Source organism: Typopeltis vanoorti, chromosome 14 (assembly GCF_054136105.1).
Source record: "Typopeltis vanoorti isolate ZY-2024b chromosome 14, IOZ_Tvanoo_1.0, whole genome shotgun sequence".
Lineage (NCBI taxonomy): Eukaryota > Metazoa > Arthropoda > Arachnida > Uropygi > Thelyphonidae > Typopeltis > Typopeltis vanoorti.
In genome coordinates this window covers 44,811,023-44,830,195 of record NC_143562.1, presented here as the reverse complement: position 1 = coordinate 44,830,195, position 19,173 = coordinate 44,811,023, and the positions used below count along the sequence as shown (strand labels likewise).

Here is a 19,173-nt window from a genome sequence, read left to right as displayed (position 1 = left end):
CTATGTAATATCTTCATTTTTAAAGGATTGTCTTAGAGGTCAACTGTTTATTCTTCTAATTCTCTTATATCTCTTACTTATAACTCTTATATCTTTGATCTTTTATCCATAGTTAAATTGGTTTTGACACTTTCTTGCAAATATTGCTTACTAGTTGGGTGTTCATACACATACTTAGGTCATCTCATTGATCTAAACAGTGGACTCCAAAAGGAAATAAATAGAAGAGATCAACTGACCTAGAGTGCATTTGGAAAATTGAAAAGTATTTTTCAAAACAAGGATATCCCACTCTGTTTAAAAAGGAAGACATATAACCAGTGTATTCTTCCAGTCATCACATATGGTTGTGAAACTTGGTCTCTGAAAAAAAGCACTTACAAATAAACTAGCAACAACTTAAAGAAAAATGGAAAGGCCGATGCTAGGCATCATATTAAAAGATAAGAAACGAAACACCTGGATTAGAAGCCAGACTTCTATAGCAGACATCATTCTTTACAACAAGTGACTAAAATGGAAATGGGCTGGACATTTATCCAGAAGAGAAGATGAGTGATGGACCACCATATAAATAAAGTGGATTCCAAAAGAAGGGAAATGAGGCTGAGGACATTCTAAAAGAAGATAGGACGATGACCTGTCAAAATTTGTTGGAAAAAATTGGTCATCCATAGCCAAGAACAGAAAGATGGAAAGAGCTGGAGATGCTGTATGGAAAATGGGTGCATTTTTGATTAAATTAATCTTCGAAGATAGGAAAATTGCTCGTTTGAGAATGCAACTTCTAGTATTCTATGTTATAGGCCTCCCTGTTTTACACCTTTTTGATATACACCGCGATGCTTATGAAAGCAACCCCCGCCTATAATGAGAGTTACCCTGTATATCATATTGGATTTTTGTTATCAGGTTTAATGCTGTTTTTGCTTCATAATGTGATCCATATTGACATTAATTAAGATTGGAGATGGTGTTCATCCTTGATTTTATATCAGACCATCCTCACATACCTCCTCCAGTTCTAACTATTGATTCACAGCTTAAATATAAGATCTTCATGTCTGTGTTTTAATGGTAATAAAACAAATTACTATTTATTGTTTTAATACCCTTTAAGTCCAAAACAGTAAAAATTAGATATTTATTAACTTGTTGGATTTCTTTGGATTTCAAATTAGCATATTCAGAGCACAACTGCTTGTTACTATACGCAAGTGACAATGAGTATAGGAAACAATTCAGATTGTAATGAATTGTTAGCAAAAAAAAAAAATAACTTTAGGACAAAAGATGTCAAGTCCTTTTGTCAACCTAACTTCATTAAGACTGTGTTGGAAATACTTTTATTGGGATTATATTGATCAAGTGCATATAACAACAACTAAGTTATACCAACTAGTTTCACCAACTAAGTCTGTTGGCATCTTCAGGGTACATAACTGATGTACGTCACTAAAAAGTAAAAAACTGTTACAAACTATAATCAACTGATTCCAATTATATTAAACAAAGAACAGAGCACGTACAATACATTCATAGAGCGTGAATGATATCACTTGTTGTTATTTAGGAACGTTCTATAGTTGGCACTGTAATTCAGTTCTGGCGAGTTGAAGGATCTGATAAGGGTCTTCCAGATCACGGGCAAGATTAGTCCTTGGTTCCTGTTAAGGTTTTGTGTACAGTGGGCAACTGTTGTGGCCTCCTTAAAAATTCGGGAACGGAAGTCCTCCTCCATGTAAGGAATTGTGCTTCTATCCCACTCTATGGTATGGTTTGTTCTTGAGAAATGAAAAACTAATCCCGATTTTTCTTCTCTGTTATTATTGAAGTCACCTATGTGTTCTTTTTGCCTAATTTCAAGGCTCCTTGAAGTGCATATAACAACAAGTTTCCTTGTTGTTATATGCACTTGATCAATATAATCCCAATAAAAATATTTCCAGAGCTTTTTGGTCAAGAAAATTAAACGTTTTTTTAAGACTGTGTTGGTTATAAATTTATACTCACTTACAAAAGAAGCTGCTAGCATTCTCAGTAAAGGTCATAACTTTGCTATCATATTATGATTTCTAGTTTTCAGATATTCAAAACTAGAAATTATGATGAGTATAGAACATGTGACAGGTAATTTACCTCCTACAATAGCTGGTAATGTTTGCTTATCTATAGCAACCATGCTGATGAAATCCAAGCTGCCTAATAGCAATATGCTACAGAGAAATATAACTTCCTCAAAAAAAATAAATAAATGAAAGCTATAAAAGAATGTAATTGCTGTAGTCTTGCACATTCATAAGACTTGATGTAAACTACAATACATGCAAGCTGGTGAGTGGATTGCCCACAGTAAGTTGTCATCAGCATGTCATCTGCAAGCAGTAGCTATCAATGAAGTGTCAACAACACATTGAAAGAGTATTAATGGAGCATCAAAGCTTCATTAATGCCATTGAATGAATTCAAAATCAGGTGTTTCGAACTGAAGATTAAAAGTTGCAACATCCTTGCAACTAAAAGGCTCCATTATTTTTATACTGTTTAATTAATAATATAATGTGATTTAATGATATTTTATATATAATGGTTAAATTTAATCATATTAATTAATGTTATACTTACCTCTTTATTTTAAACCTAGTTTCATTGAAGATATCCATTCTGATTTATAGGTTCCGAAAACTCTTCGAGCACCACAAGGAGGCATTTCACTTGGTGTTGAACGAAGATGGATTGATGTCATGACTATACATCTACTGATGGCATATCTGACTCGTTATATGCTGGATACTGATAAATTAAGGTACATGGACATGCATTTCTTTTTCAAGATTTGAACGTAAGTAGACATCAGTAAAATGAGTAAAGTGTAGAGGACTTACATAAAATTAAATCTTTATTGGTAGAATTTTCAGCTATATATCTTGGGCATCATCTGTATAAATTAGAACACGGGGTCATACCTGGAAATTGAATGTGTGGTTAGCAAGGGTGTGTGAAGACTACATTTTTACTCTTAGAGAGTGCTGAATGAATGGAATGATTTGTTAGTCATTTGTGGGTATGTCTGTCAATGAGTTCAAGGAGTTGGTCTCCTGCAATGAGTGGTCATGTTCCCTAGAGATACATTCATAATAATAATATATTGTAACTCCTAATGTAAGTCATTTGAATAAGAAGAACATTACACTGTACACATACTTGATGTTCTTCTTCAAATGTAAGTCATTTGTAGAAGAACATCAAGTATGTGTACAGTGTAATGAAGGTTTTTAATAGTTCCTCTTTCTGAAAAGGGGTGATTATGCAATTGTTTCTGGATGCATGATCTATATTATCCCCACCCCCACCCCCAAATACACAGAAATGAAGACTTGCGAACCTTGATGAAGATGAAAACAGATTCGAAAGAGTTAATGGATTTTTTTTTTCTTTTACTATTATGACTGTATTCTAGAGATGTAAATTTTGAGTGTCAGAAAGGGAAATATTTGTGAATAAGGAGGTGACACTAAAGCTCACCATATCATTATTGTTTAAAATTAAATTCTGGGTTAAGGATTTCAAATGTGTGCAATTAAAGATTTAGCTAATTTAAAGGAGGGGGAATCAGTGACATATACTATTGGCTTGATGAATTTTTGGCAATCCATATATCCCAAAGTAGTGGGGGTATAAAATTCAATGCAGCGTCATAATTCTTACAATGTTTAGTTGCATCGATTTTACAGGAGTCACATCCGAAATTCAAGGAATTGTAAAATTGTATATAATAGATGTAAATAATAATGTCAGTCCATATAAAATTAGCCCAGAAAAATTTACATGATACTGTAGATAGAAGATATATGAGTGTGTATTTCAAAAGAAAATCCCTTAGAGAGCAGAAGTATGTTAGAATTACCTAAATAAGTAATACAAAATGCCCATCTGTAGAGACTCCAAGGAATTAAACATGCTAAAAATAAAGTAAACAAGTATCTAAAAATAGAAGTTTAGGGGCAATTACCTTAGAGTTCGGAAATATATCCGATGTATCACTTGGTATAGGGTAGAATGGAAACCCATTGTAACAAAAGCAGTCCGACGCCGCCGTCAAGGTCGATAGCAGAAGGGGGCAGTATACATCAGAAGCTGTTATTACGCTATGCTGAAAAAGGGATTAAACTACACTTCAGGGAGATAGAAGTCGGAACTTTCTAGAAGGAAAGAAGTTGGCACGTGATAGGTATGGGGATTTCAGACCTAAATTCAAAGTTTGCGTGAAATATCTGGGGGTCTAAAAACTTCGTGCAGGGTCCCATGAGAGGCAAAATAAAAAGATCAGCAATGGACTGACAAGGATCGACTAGCGTGTATCGGGAGACATGATGCCAGAAGAAGAGGGGGGAGGTCGATCCATGGAATCCTGGATGAATTCGCAGAGGGTAACTGGAGGCGAAACCTTATAAGGCAAGTAGCGGCTCAGGACCCGGATGACAAGGCTTGGACCATCAGACCGTACGTCCTAGTACCTACAACGCCGAAAAATCGAGCTCCAGCCCTGTGAGAAATTCCAGAGGAGAACACGGTTTCCATGATGCGTCCGAAGCGATAGAGCAAGCCTTAAAAATAGAGGGAGATCTAGAATAAGCCCTAAGAGAAGATACGACTAAGTGCAATTATGCCTATGAAAGAATTAATGTGAGTTGAATTTTTTGTTGAAAAACTGTCTCTTAATTTATGATGTGAAGGACTGTTTTGGATAGACTGAATTCTTAGAATTGAAAGAAGTAATAGATTGAAAACTAATTCGCATGAAGTGAATCTGCTTTTAGAATAATTGGAAAGATGTTAATGAAAGTTTAAGCTTATGTTGTATTGAATTGAAATGGTTTAAAAGAATTGATAAGAATATTATAGAATTTAGAATTTTAATGGTGTGAGAAGTTGATTGCCAAGTGAGTGTTACATTTTTTTTATGTGAAAGTTAGAATTGGAGATTTTATTAGTCAAAGCATGATAATTCCTGGATTGTAAATGGGCTGATAGTTGTTTGATACATAGAATTAATTGTCTGATGATTTACGTCTTTAATGGTGATAACATGCCTAGGAGTTGTCCTATGTGATGTTTAAATTTTGATGCTTAGCTTTGAGAGGAAATGATAGTAACATCAATTAAGTGTATACATTGTATTATTGTCTTAGTGTGAATAAATATGTTTGTTTTATTTATAAGAAGTGCCGTCTGATCTTTTTTTAGCAACTGCACTGTTCTCAAATAAAATCCGATCCTGGAAATAAGCTGGAAAGAAATTAAATCTTGATACGAAATTTAAGTTAGGAGTTAGCCACGACTGTAATTAACTGTATAGAGGTGCTTTACTGGAGGTATAATTAATTTCTTATTCCAATTAGAGATTTTTAGTGGTACAATTTGGAATAATCAAATAAATTTCTAGAAATCTCAAGTATAAGTTTAATATACTGAAAGTAGAGAAAAGGAATTAAGATTAACGGACTATATAGAAAGGTAATGGATAAGGATAAAGTTTAATAAATTTAACGAATGAAAATATAGAAGACAAGTCTAAAGAAATCGATAGACAGATAAAAGGAAACATGGATATTTTACAGAGGAGTAGAAAACAGTATAGAAATATTACAAAGGCGCAGTAACAGAAACATAAGTAAATATTAAATAAAAGATAGAAACCTCAAAATATTACAATGGCACAGTAACGACAGGATAAAATCCACAATAATTGAATATACAAGAGTGGATGTGGAACAGTTTTGCAAAAAGATCAGGCAACAAAAGTGAAATAAGAAAGTGTATATATATATATATATATATATATATATATATATATATATATATATATATATATATATATATATTCCGTAAAAAAAATTTTTTTTAATCATGAATGTGGATAGAGTAGATTCGGGAGCCACAAGTAGCAACATGATGGGTGACAGAATTTTTTAGAACAATTAATCCTCATCTCATCATAATTTGAGGTTTCTATCTTTTATTTAATATATTTACTAATGTTCTAATGTCACTGCATCTTTGTAATATTTCTATACTGTTTTCTTCTCCTCTGTAAAATATCTATGTTTCTTTTTATCTTGGTTTCTATACTTTCATTCATTAACTTTATTATACTTTATCCTTATCCGTTACAGTAAAGCTCGGACTTGTGATGAGTGGTAAAGCTGGTGAAAGTCTTGATCATTACGCAGAATGAATGCTCGCTTATAAGTATACTTTTAGAACACATTCATACGCATTTCACTGATGTAACTCTAGTGATGTTATTTATTTCTGAAAAACTTGACACAAACTTGGTTTACAAGATTCTTGACACTACAAAAACATTATAATTTGCTTTCAAACACTAATGTTGTACTTATTCTTTCACTTCGGGCACATTTAAAAAAAATGGATACCACACACAACGGAAACTTTGCTAATGAAGTCTCAAGCATCGTCTGCTTCTGTCATGACTGCAGCGCCTCCTCGCCACCAGTACACAGTTTAAAGAGAATTCGCAAGTCTTTGTGACAAAAATCCTTACAACTCCCTTTGGGGGAAGCACATCCATCACAGGAGTGTCGGATGTGCTTCCCCCAAAGGGATTTGCATCTAAAAAAAAAAAAACTCAGGCGAGTAATTGACTCTAAAATACAAGAAATGAGGTGAGAGCTTTATGGTGCGATGCAGCTCCCACACACAAAAAAAAACTATATAATTATCATTAACTAAACATCAAGAAAATGTATAATCATTATTAAGAAACAAGCCAATAACATTAATTAATTATATCAGTTTTTAATCTGGAAAGGGCATCAGCGTTACCATGACGACTACCTTTTCTATATGTAACGGTCAGATTATAACGTTGTAGGGCTAAAGCCCATCGGGACAACTTGGCACCATGAGGGGCACTTTTAGTTAGATAGGTCAGAGGGTTATGATCTGAAATTACCTGTATTTCAGCACCAAATACCCATGTGTCAAACTTTTTCAACGCCTCCAAGATGCAAAAAGCTTCCCTTTCAATGGTTGACCATTTCATTTGACAGGAATTTAGTTTCTTACTGCCAATGCTGTACTGGTTATTTTCGAAGGCATGTCTTCGTCTTCATCATCTTCTGACCGTTTATCACTTAAATCTTTTGATTTCAGAACCGGTGTCTCCCAGTGATGACTACTCTCATGTAGCTCGACGCTTTCGACCAGCATTTCATAGGCAGAGGAGCTCAGTAGCAGATCGGTAACCAGTCTTCTAGAGACGGCACAGGTGACTGGAACATTACCATATAAATTATCAATTTTCATTTCAAAAATCCTTAAGGGTGTTATTTCATTTTCTCCGAAAGCAGAAGATATTTCTATCTTACTTTCTCCATCATGGGGCGTATCTGCCACTAAATCTTCGCGCACTACCGATATTTGCTCTCCCGTATCTATTTTTCCATTTAAAACCCTACTTCCACATTTGATTTTGATGACCTTCAAATCATCTACGTTTCGATCAATGTCCACTGATTTGGATACTGGAATGGAAATTTTGGCAGTCAGCACACCTGATTTATCGTCATCCCCAGTGGTAGACATTTGAACTAGGTTACTGTGTGCTGTAGTAGGAGTACCTTTTGATTGACTATTTTTCATACAAAACTTGGCGATATGACCTTCCCTTCTACAAGTAAAACAAGTGGGTTTGTAGTGGGCTTGTATGAATCATCATTTTGCCGCAGCTGGTACCATCTCGGTGGACTTTGAGAGGGAGATAATAACTTATTCTTGAATGTTCGCTCAGCAGGTGGAGTATAAGGTCTAAACTTTTCAGTAACCTTGTCCTTCGGAATAGCTCCGATGGGCTTCCTTGATGTACTATGAACACTATTGTATTCGTCCAATCTGTCAGCTAACTTGTTTGGAGAAACGAATTTTGCCCAGTCGTCTAAGAGATATTCTCTCACTTCATGTGGTACTTTCTTCTTCAGTTGATCCGTAATAATTAGATCTTTTAACCCTTCAAAATCCTTGATATCAAGGCCACCAATCCATTCTTCGAAATAATTAGTTATTTCATAACAGAAATCCCTCCAAGATTTTTCAGCAACCTTTTGGTGCATCACAAACTTTTTTCTGAAACTTTCAGGATTCAGTCTAAATCTCTTTAGTAGAATTGTTTTAATATATTCATAATCTTCGCAATTTTCTTCTGACTCTCTACCAATTAATTGGACAATCTCAAATGGTAACAAAGTCAAGAGACATGATATCCAGTCTTTAACATCTATTTTGGTTCTCTTAGCTTGTCTTTCAAACAGGGATAGGTATATCACAATGTCATCCTCTTGTAATCTAAACCTAGGCATTAGCTTAATTAGCTCAAGACAATATGGTTTATTGTCACTGGATACTGGAGTTGAGGTTGGTTGAACACGCGCTTCAATTTCCAGTTTCTTCAACTCGAACTCCATTTGTTCTCTTTTCTGTTGGGCTCCCAATTCATCTTTCCGGCATTGGGCTTCTAGTTCTTCTTTCTTCATCAGTTCTTCCTCGAGTCTGGTGCTAATAATCATCTCCAACATCCCTTTAACAAATTCTTCTTCATAAAATTTACTTCCTGTAATAATCATTTTAAGATCTATCACTTTCATTTCAACAATTGGCTTCTCTCCCAATTCTTCAGCCAATTTACGTAAATCTTCCTTTCTACCTCTGGCTAAATAAGCCATGGTGCTAAACAATAACTCTCTTTACTGATTAAAAAAAAAAAAAATCACCCTTAAAAAAAAAATCAATTGTAATTTTTTTTTTTTTTTTTTTTTTTTTAAATGCCCAAAAAAGAGATGTATATATTTGGCGATTATGGGACTCATAATTAAATTCAACATATCATTTGTAAACATAGATAAATCTTACAATATTATCAGATAAAAACTTCAACTACACAATTTACTACACTTTCAAATACACAAATATATATATATATATGTGTGGATATATAAAAAAAAAACCAAAACAAAAAAATTGTTCCGATTTTACACCGCTACTATATAATAACTGAAATCTCGAAACAGAACTATCAAAACAGTATGCAAAAATTAACTATGATAACACTGTCATGTTCTTTCTCTGGCGAGAAATCACAAGTACTGACTGTTCCAAGATGGAACTAACATGCAAAACAGGACAAATCGGTAACTGCAGAACAAAATAAATTTAAAATGAAAAAAAAAACACAACTATTCTGAATTATCTGGGACGAAAATATAGCTTGAACACTGCCATGTTTTTCATTTATCCAAACTGTTGTACTACTGTTCCAGGATGGAACAAAATTTGAATACTGATGTATTCTTTCTCTGGCAAGAAATCAAAACTACTACTGTTCCAGGATGGAACAAAACTTGAATACTGATGTATTCTTTCTCTGGCGAGAAATCAAAACTATTACTGTTCCAGGATGGAACAAACTCCGAACACTATTTTTTTTTGTTTTGTATTAAAACAGACTTTCGCCCAAATAATCAAAATAGAACTCTAAAACATGGGAGCATGCATTTACATAACGAACTGCTCTCACCTTGTAGATCCTGTCGGCTGCGCCAGTAAAGCTCGGACTTGTGATGAGTGGTAAAGCTGGTGAAAGTCTTGATCATTACGCAGAATGAATGCTCGCTTATAAGTATACTTTTAGAACACATTCATATGCATTTCGCTGATGTAACTCTAGTGATGTTATTTATTTCTGAAAAACTTGACACAAACTTGGTTTACAAGATTCTTGAAACTACAAAAACATTATAATTTGCTTTCAAACACTAAAGTTGTACTTATTCTTTCACTTCGGGCACATTTAAAAAAAATGGATACCACACACAGCGGAAACTTTGCTAATAAAGTCTCAAGCGTCGTCTGCTTCTGTCATGACTGCAGCACCTCCTCGCCACCAGTACACAGTTTAAAGAGAATTCGCAAGTCTTTGTGACAAAAAATCCTTGCAGTTACCTTTCTGTATAGTCAGTTAATCTTAATTCCTTTTCTTTACTTTCAGTATATTATACTTATACTTGAGATTTCTAGAAATTTATTTCATTATTCCAGACTGTGCCACTAAAAATCTCTAATTTGCATAAGAAATTATTTATACCTCCAATTACAGTCGTGGCCAACTCCTAACATAAAATTCCTACCAAGGTTTAATTTCTTTTCCACTTACAGGATCGGATTTTATTTGGGAACAGTGCAGTTGCTAAAAAAAAAGATCAGACGGCACTTTTTATAAATAAAACAAACATATTTATTCACACTTAGATAATAATACAATGTATACACTTAATTGATGTTACTATCATTTCCTCTCAAAGCAGCATCAAAATTTAAATATCACATAGGACAACTCCTAGGCATGTTATAAACATCAAAGATGTAAATCATCAGACAAGTAATTCTATGTATCAAATAACTATTAGTTTCTCCCAAAGTTAAGCATCAAAATTTAAACACCACATAGGACAACTCTTAGGCATGTTGTAAGCATCAAAGACGTAAATCATCAAACAATTAATTCTGTATATCAATTAACTATCAGCCCATTTACAATCTAGGAATTATCATGCTTTGACTAATAAAAATCTCCAATTCTTCAAAAAATTCTTCAATTATTCAAAAAAGCAGATTTATTTCATACAAATTAATTTTCAATATATTACATCTTTCAATCCTAAGAATTCAGTCTATCCAAAACAGTCCTTCACATCATAAATTAAGAGAAAGTTTTCAACAAAAAATTCAACTCACATTATTTCTTTCATAGGCACAATTGCACTTTAATTGTATCTTCTCTTCAGGCTTATTTTTGACCCCCCCCCTATTGTTATGGCTTGCTCTATTGCTTCAGATGCATCATGGAAACCATATTCACCTCTGGAATTTCTCACGGGGATGGAGCTCGATCTTTTGGCATTGTAGGTACTAGGACATATGGTCTGATGGTCAAAGCCTTGTCATCCGGTTCCTGAGCCGCTACTTGCTCTATAAGGATTCGCCTCCAGTTACCCTCCACGAATTCATCCAGGATTCCATGGATCAACCTCCCCCCTCTTCTCCCTGCGTCATGTCTCTTGATGCATGCTAGTCCATTTTTCCTAGTCAGTGCCTTGTCAGTCCATTGCTGACCTTTTTATTTCACCTCTCACAGGCCCCTGCGCGAAGTTTCTTAGACCCCAAATATGCCCGCACAAACTTTGAATTAAGGTCTAAGATCCCCGTATCTATCACGTGCCAACTTCTTTCCTTCTAGGAAGTTCCGACTTCTATCTCTCTGAAGTGTAGTTTAATCCCTTTTTCAGCATAGCGTAACAGCTTCTGATGTATACTGCCCCTTCTGCTATCGACCTTGACGGCGGCGTCGGACTGCTTTTGTTACAATGGGTTTCCATTCTACCCTATACCAAGTGATACATCAAATATATTTCTGAAATCTAAGGTAATTGCTCCTAAACTTCTATTATTAGATACTGTTTACTTTATTTTAGCATGTTTAATTCCTTGGGGACTCTACAGATGGGCATTTTGTATTACTTATGTAGATAATTCTAACATACTTCTACTCTCTAAGTGATTTTCTTTTGAAATATACATTCATATATCTTCTATCTACAGTATCATGTAAATTTTTCTGGGCTAATTTTATTTACATCTATTATATACAATTTTACAATTCTTTGAATTTCGGATGTGACTCTTGTAAAATCGATGCAACTAAACGTTGTAAGAATTATGACGCTGCATCGAATTTTACAAGGGAGTTAAAAAGTTTGAGTATTTTAACAAGTTCATGAGGCAGAGATGGGACATTTTTTAGAAGCCATTTAAAATTTTTTTTCTGAGATCATAATCTAGTGGTTTATAAGTGGCGTCGTCTCTGGGCAAAACATTTATTTTCCAATTATAATCACTGAAACTGATGACAACAGTAGTATCACCTTTGTGGTAGCAAAAATTTTACAAGTAAAAAATCAAAAAAAAAATCAGCTAACAGCTTTTTATTCCCGTTTACGGGGGGTAGGTGAGGCCATTTAGCCCTATCTAACTTATGGAGACTGAGTGGGCAGTTCAATCTCCACTGGTACCAATCAGAGATAGATGGCCCAAGGCTATCACTAATTAAGCGGTACACAGTGAAGAGAGACGGCTCAAATGTGCTGCCATTTTACAAGTAAAGAATTAATTTTAAGTCCTCTCCTTTATTCATTTTAATAGGACATACATTTGAACTGTTGTGTCAAATGTTCTGAAATTTATATGACCAATTTTTATGTAGAAATATCATATTTTAATAGACAATGTTTCCAGTTTGACTAGCTGGAGAGGAGATCAATGTTAATGATTGTTTCTAATCATATCCTTTTAAGGAAATACGTTGAAAGAAGATATTGATTTATACTGAAATTCAATGAAAATAAATCGATATCTCCATACCTAGTGTTATTATTATAGACCACGACCTCAGTATCAGAAACAAGAACTTATACAATGAGAACGCTGCTGGCATAGATTATGACATGCAGACAGTGCTAAAGTATACTTGACAAGGAATTATATGCTTTTTTATCCTTTATCCACATATGGATATACAAAAATTTGCATGCGAGGTAATATCATGACTTGACTACTTGTATATAGAGATGGGTGATTTATAACAAATTTCTTTGGTATTCCATAACACACAGCACACTTGTTTTCAGATATATATATGTATCTTCCACCTTAGATTAGCTCTGCTGACATTCTTGAATGCTAGTAATGTCAAGTTTCTTTCTAATATCTTCATTTTTAATATGATTCATGCCATTGGTTCACTCCCCTAATTTTTCTCGGAATCCTCATATCTGTGGTCTCTAGTCTTTGATCAAGTGCTTTATTTCTAACCCAGTTCTCAGATTCCATAACTTTAAACTGGTTTGAACACTGTCATGTATACTGCTAGTTTGGTATTTTGGCTAATTTCTCTTTTATTTCATATAAATTTATTCAGCTGGCTATCCCACCAATACCAGCTTTGCTTATTCTGTTGTCTATTTCCAGATTTAACCTGCCATCTTCACTGAAAACTGTGCCTGTATAGCTGAAAAGTTTTACTTGTTCTATAGGATCTCCATTCAGAATGCAGCTGAACTTTTCTATGTCCGTGCCTATTTTCATAATTTTGGCCTTTTTTTTTTATTGCTGATTTTCATGCCAAATTTGTTACATCTGTTATTCAATTTAGTTAGAGAATCCTTGCACTAGATGTGTTTAGGAGCACATCATCTGCATAAAGCAAAGAGATAAGTTGGACATCTCCAATTCTAATAGCAGGCATTAGGCCTGATATTAGAATTGGAGGTGTGATTCATATAAATGATGAATAAGAATGGAGATAATGTGCATCCTTGTCTTATCCCTGACTTTACATCAAACTATCTTCCTGTATTTCCTTCAATTCTAACTGCTGACTAACAGCTTAAATAAAGACTATGTATAGCTCTGTATATGTTCACACTGGAAGACCTAGATTTTGCTGATGACATAGTGCTTCTGTCCTCTAAGTTAAATTACTTGCAGCTAAAAACTGATGACTTTGCTCGGTGCGTAGAAACTGTGGGGCTACATATAAACAAGAAGAAAATCAAGGTCATGCGAATAAATGAAAAATCAAATAAAGAAATTAAGTTAAAAAATAAAACAATTGAAGATGTTGATACTTTTACATACCTTGGATACAAGGTGGCACTGACGAAGACATTTTACAAAGAATTACTAAAGCAGAAAATTGTTTCAGGTCATTAAACAAATTATGGAAAGCATCAAATATTACAATTAAAGTGAAAAGTAATGTATATAAATCTATTGTGCGAGCAGTACTGCTGTATTTGCTCTGAAACTTACCAAGGCACAAAGTAATAAATTGGACAGTTTCCAAAACAAGTGTTTAAGAAGAATTTTAAAAATTTTCTGGCCAAATACAATTACTAACGAGGAACTTTTAAAGAAAACCTTCTCCAAGTCAATAGATGAAGAGATTTTTCTAAGAAGATGGAATTGGACTGGACATGTTCTTCACATGGGGATAAACAGAATTCCCCAAGTAGCACTGAGTTGGGCTCCAGAAGGAAAAACGCTCTAGAGGTCGTCCAAAATTAACTTGGATGATGGAATCCAAAATGAAGGAGGCAAGATGGATGAGTCAGACAGAAGCAAGAGCAGCTGCGAGGGACAGGGATAGATGGAAAACCAGTATTGCAGCCTTATGCTCCAGTAGGCACGGAAAGACTTGAGGATGATGATGATTGCTCTGTATAATGTTCCATTCACCCCATACAATTGTAGTGTTTTGAAAAGCTTTTCTCTATGCACCTTGTCATATGCCTTTTGCAGAGCTACAAAACTTAAGTACAGATCCTTGTCATATTCCCACGATTTCTCAACTATTTGTCTTAAAGTGAAAATTTGATCTTGACAACCTCTATTTGGCCTGAACCCAGCTTGTTCTTCTCAGAGTTTCTCTTCCACAATCTTTCTCAACCTCTTTTCAAGTATGCCTGCAGAAATCTTACCTGGAACTAGTAGCGAAATTACTCTGAAATTCTCACATTCAGTTTTATTTCCTTTTTTATAGATGGGTACTATGAGAGTTCTACTCCAATCATTGGGAATTCAACCTTCTGACCAGGCCCTCTGAATTATGCAGTGTAGCCACTGCAAAACTTTTTATACTTCCATGCAAAGCATTTCTGGTTGAATATCCTCTACTCCAGCTGCCTTTCCTCATTTCAAGTTTTTGTGGGCTTTTTCTATCTCAAGTATTGATATGTACTCCTCTTTGCATTCCTCTTGAAAATTTTCTAGTATGGTGGTTCTGTTACTGCTTGGTTCATTTAACAATCTTTCAAAGTAATTGCTGTTAAGGATATCCACAATATCCTTAACTGAAGTTAAGGATATTGTGGATATCCTTAACTTCAGTTTTCATGTCACCTTTAAATCTTTGATTCCTTTTACAGTACTCTTTCCTTCATTTCTAAGCTTCTTCAATAGCCTCCAGAACTTTTGCCGCCTTCTTGATATTTACCTCCTACGTTCTTACCAAAATCTTCCCATGAGTTTTGTGTAGGTACTTTTATGCGTAGCTTAGTTTTCTTACATTTTTCTCTGTATTCTTTTAGGGCAGCATTTCTCAACCTTTCTAAAGCCAAGGACCAGTAAAATGCTGAAAACAATTCTGCGGACTACTAAGTTACAGAGGCGTAGCTGGGGGGAGGGGGGGGGTCTGCCCCAGGCGACACTTTTTTGGCGTTTAAGAAACCTTGTCTTACTGTCTATAAAACAGCAACTGAGTGATGAAATAGACTTCGACAATGTCATAGACGATTTTGCGAACAGAAAAGCAAGAAAAATAACATTTTAGAATGTTGGAATTAAAGTTTTACTTCACTAAGTTTTACTTTAAAGTTTTACTTCACTAACCACCTGGTCGAAACCAGGTGGGTAGTGACCTTCTCTCATAATGTTGAACAGTAATACAGCTCCTAGGAGTTAAGTTCATATTATGGGTAAATATCAAGAATAGTGATTGGAGCTTGCTCCACCCTTTCTATGAGTTGCCTCAGCTTGCACTACCTTCAAGGATCAGGTGCTGCACTATCCAGGTATTTGATTACTCTTGGAATTGCCGAACTTTATATAGTTTCTATATTTGGCATGAAACTCTTTGAGCTTCTTATTCGGCTAAGAAACAATATGGGATATAATATCCCTTAACTTAAATAAACGAACTGTTATATTTCCTACCGTATTTTTTCTTTGAACTGCTTGTTTTTTCTTCTTTAATAGTATCAGATTTACTCGTCGTTACAACGTGTGTATCACAACTAAGTCACTTTTCCATTATTTTTAAAATGTTTCCAAAAAATATATAATATTGGGGTTAACTCAGGACACACTTTGTCCAAGTATCACTTAGCACTTCTCAAGATATTCTGAGCCTTGGTTGAAGGAGGGAAACATTCAATAATAAAAATCAATAAACAACAGGCCATTGGTTGAAATGTGGATAACACATGTTCACTTCAAATCTGACAAAACAGCAAGAAGGCAGAAGCAATAAAACTATATTGTTATTCACTTCACCCCTCTTTTATTATTCGTAATTCTGCTGCTACAAATTTAGCGGCAGAATGACAAATAATAAAAAGGGTGAAGTGAACGATATAGTTTTATTGCTTCTGCCTTTGAACATTCTGATGATATATTTATTTATTTTTTTTCGAAGTCTCCATTTGATTTCAATAATTTTTAGTTATTTATTCAATTTTAATTTGTTTAGATAATTTTTTAAAAAAAATTTTTTTAATTAATTTAAGTCTGCCTCTGGACCACCTGTCCCATCATCGCGGACCACCTGTGGTCTGCAAACCACAGGTTGAGAAACACTGTTTTAGGGCATCTGCTGACTTACTTACTAGGAACTTATGGTATTGCTTTCTTCTTTTCTTATGTCCACCATGGTATTCTTATTTTTCTATCCTTGCAGACAACAATACCAACCTAGCTGACTCAGTCATTGTGTTCTTCAGAGTGTTCCACTGCAACTCTAAGGTTTGGTTCTTGGTTTCAATTTGTTTCATTTTTTCTTCAATAATGTTTGTATATTCAAGTCTACAATTTACCTGTAAAAGCTGCTCATCTTTAATTCTCTTTAAAACTTTCTTCTTGTACTGTTCTTTTCAATAAGATATCCATTTTTATCCTGCTTAGTACTAAGTAATGGTCACTTCAAATTTCAAATCCTCTGTATACTCTTGTATCCTGAAACACCATTATATCACTATCAACAATGGCATACTCAATGAGGCTTGTCTTATTTCTTATGTCTTCTCTCCATGTAAATTTGTACAGATTGTTATGCTGAAAAACGGCATTAATAATGACTAATCTGTGTCTTTAGCAGAAGTCCAGTAAATATTTACCATTATTATTAGCTTTGCCGTTTTTTCCAAATTTTCCCAAAATGTCCATTTATATGCCTTGTGGGTTTCATATATATATCTGAAATTGAAATAAGACTGAAAGAGATTTTTAGTCTTAAGAGATTTGCATTAGGATGAAAGCTAATCTTTTTATTATCTTAAATTATACAAAAATAAGTTAAAATTTATTTCTTTTCTGCTGCAACAGTTCCATGAGATCTCTGGATGCAGTCTACAGAACTCTGCTTTACTGTAGCTTGTATCCTCATATTTTATATAGCCATTTTGCAGGTACATGTTTATTCATTCACTTTTGTAAATAGTTCCACTGGGTATGCCGTGTAAACATATATTTTTCTATCATGTTTCATTAAAGAACCTTTTATTATATGGATTGTCTTGAAACCCCACAGATATGTGTTGTCTTTTTTGTATTAATTAGTCACTGAACTTCTCAGATTTGTTTAGCAAAGTCATCAGCATAGTGGATATAGTAACATTTTCTTATGAACACACCTTAAGATTTTAAAGTGGAGAAACAATTTTTTATAAAGTAAGGCTTGTGCACCTCTAATTCATCACAGATGAATCACAAACAGCAATATGTGCATGCAGGCATTAACAATGAGTAAATGAGGCTGAAGAAAGTCAACTGAAGTCAGTCCGAGAGTCTTAAAAGTGCCCCCCTTAGCAGGCTAAATTGGGTTATCTTGGCTGTTGGGCTGATGTTCTTAGAATACAAGCTTCCCAGATTTGGAGCAGTCTCATGCACCCAAATTTGTTGAGGTTTGGAAGTTTTTCAGAGCTGAGGTTGACTCAAGGAATAATCTTTCATACTTGTACTTTCTGTGGTGAAATAAAGTAGAACGATCTAGTAGTAAAGAGGCAAGCTTACCTGAGTAATCTGATTAGTTTAAAATCACAGTGGCATTTCTCTTATCCACTTTGGTAATTATTATTCTGTTACTGCATTTTATCTCTTACAGAGCCTCAAATTCTCTTTCTGATAGGTTACTTTTTGGTGGTTTTATCTTTTATTAGAACACTGGCTACATCCAGTCTGATGTTGGCAATATGGTTGGAAAGGCTGCAGATACCTTATTCAACTTGTATCATTATTTCCTCAGCAGGAATTTTCTTTGATGATAGCAAAATTATATGCACACATGAGTGTACTGATTGCTTTAGGCTTCAGAGAAAGGGAAAATAGATTTATAACCATGTTAGGAGGTGGTTATATTTTTGTATTGGACTGATGTTCTTAAAATGTATGCTTTCCAGATTTGGGCAGTCTCTGTTGAGGTTATACCTCAACAGAGGTATAACCTCAACAAAAATTTGCAGTGCAACAGAGGTATAACCTCTGTTGCACTGCAGCAAATACAAGTATGAAAGCCTATTCATCAAATCTGCCCCAGCTTTAAAAAACTTTCCAAACCTCGACAAATTTGGGTGCATGAAACTGCCTCAAATCTGGGAAGCATATATTTTAAGAACATCAGCCTAATGGCCAAGCCGACTAGTGGGCACTGTTTAGAGCTCTAGACCTCACTTCTGTTGCTTTTATTCAGCCTCATTTGCTCAGTGTTAGTGCCTGCATGCACATATCATTGTTTTTTGTGATTCCTGATGATGGCAGTGTAACACTGCCAAAATATAGGAAAGTATCAAAGTTTTATAATTAATTTTCTAGTATATATTGTCATTTCCTGAAAAATTAAGGGCTATTGGGTAGGTTTTATGTTAAAATTGCTAAGGGGATAGATTATATATTGAAAAAATTGGTTAGGACTTGAATATAAGATTGGGTCAATAAACATAATGCACAGAGGGTTTGTAAAGGGGATATCTCACTTTAGTACTTCAGTTTCATTTTATGAGAATGAGTGATGAATGTACAGGACAGGGGAGATTCGTATACAGTGACATTTTTGGACTTTATGAAGTCATTTAAATGGATTCGGTGTTGAAATTGAGGAGAAGCATAAATAATAGATTAATGATGTAGATAGGAAATTGACTCTCTGATAGCTATGAGAAGCTGTATTTTATCTGCTGTACATTAGAATTGTGGGTGGGCTAAGGTAGTTAACCTGGAAACCCTGCTCTTGAGACTACATAAGGAATATTTTCATCCTACTTTGGGTTG

General features: G+C 34.5%; 1 protein-coding gene across 2 annotated transcripts in view; it reads left to right on the top strand.

Annotated features, from left to right (window-relative positions):
* Syn2 (Syntrophin-like 2) overlaps positions 1 to 19,173 on the top strand; it is a 348,707-nt gene that overhangs the window by 161,092 nt on the left and 168,442 nt on the right. For both annotated transcript variants that reach the window (XM_090403965.1, XM_090403966.1), the window contains exon 8: positions 2,676 to 2,806. In XM_090403965.1, the coding sequence (XP_090260091.1) occupies positions 2,676 to 2,806 (131 nt within the window). The remainder of the gene's footprint in view (positions 1 to 2,675; positions 2,807 to 19,173) is intronic.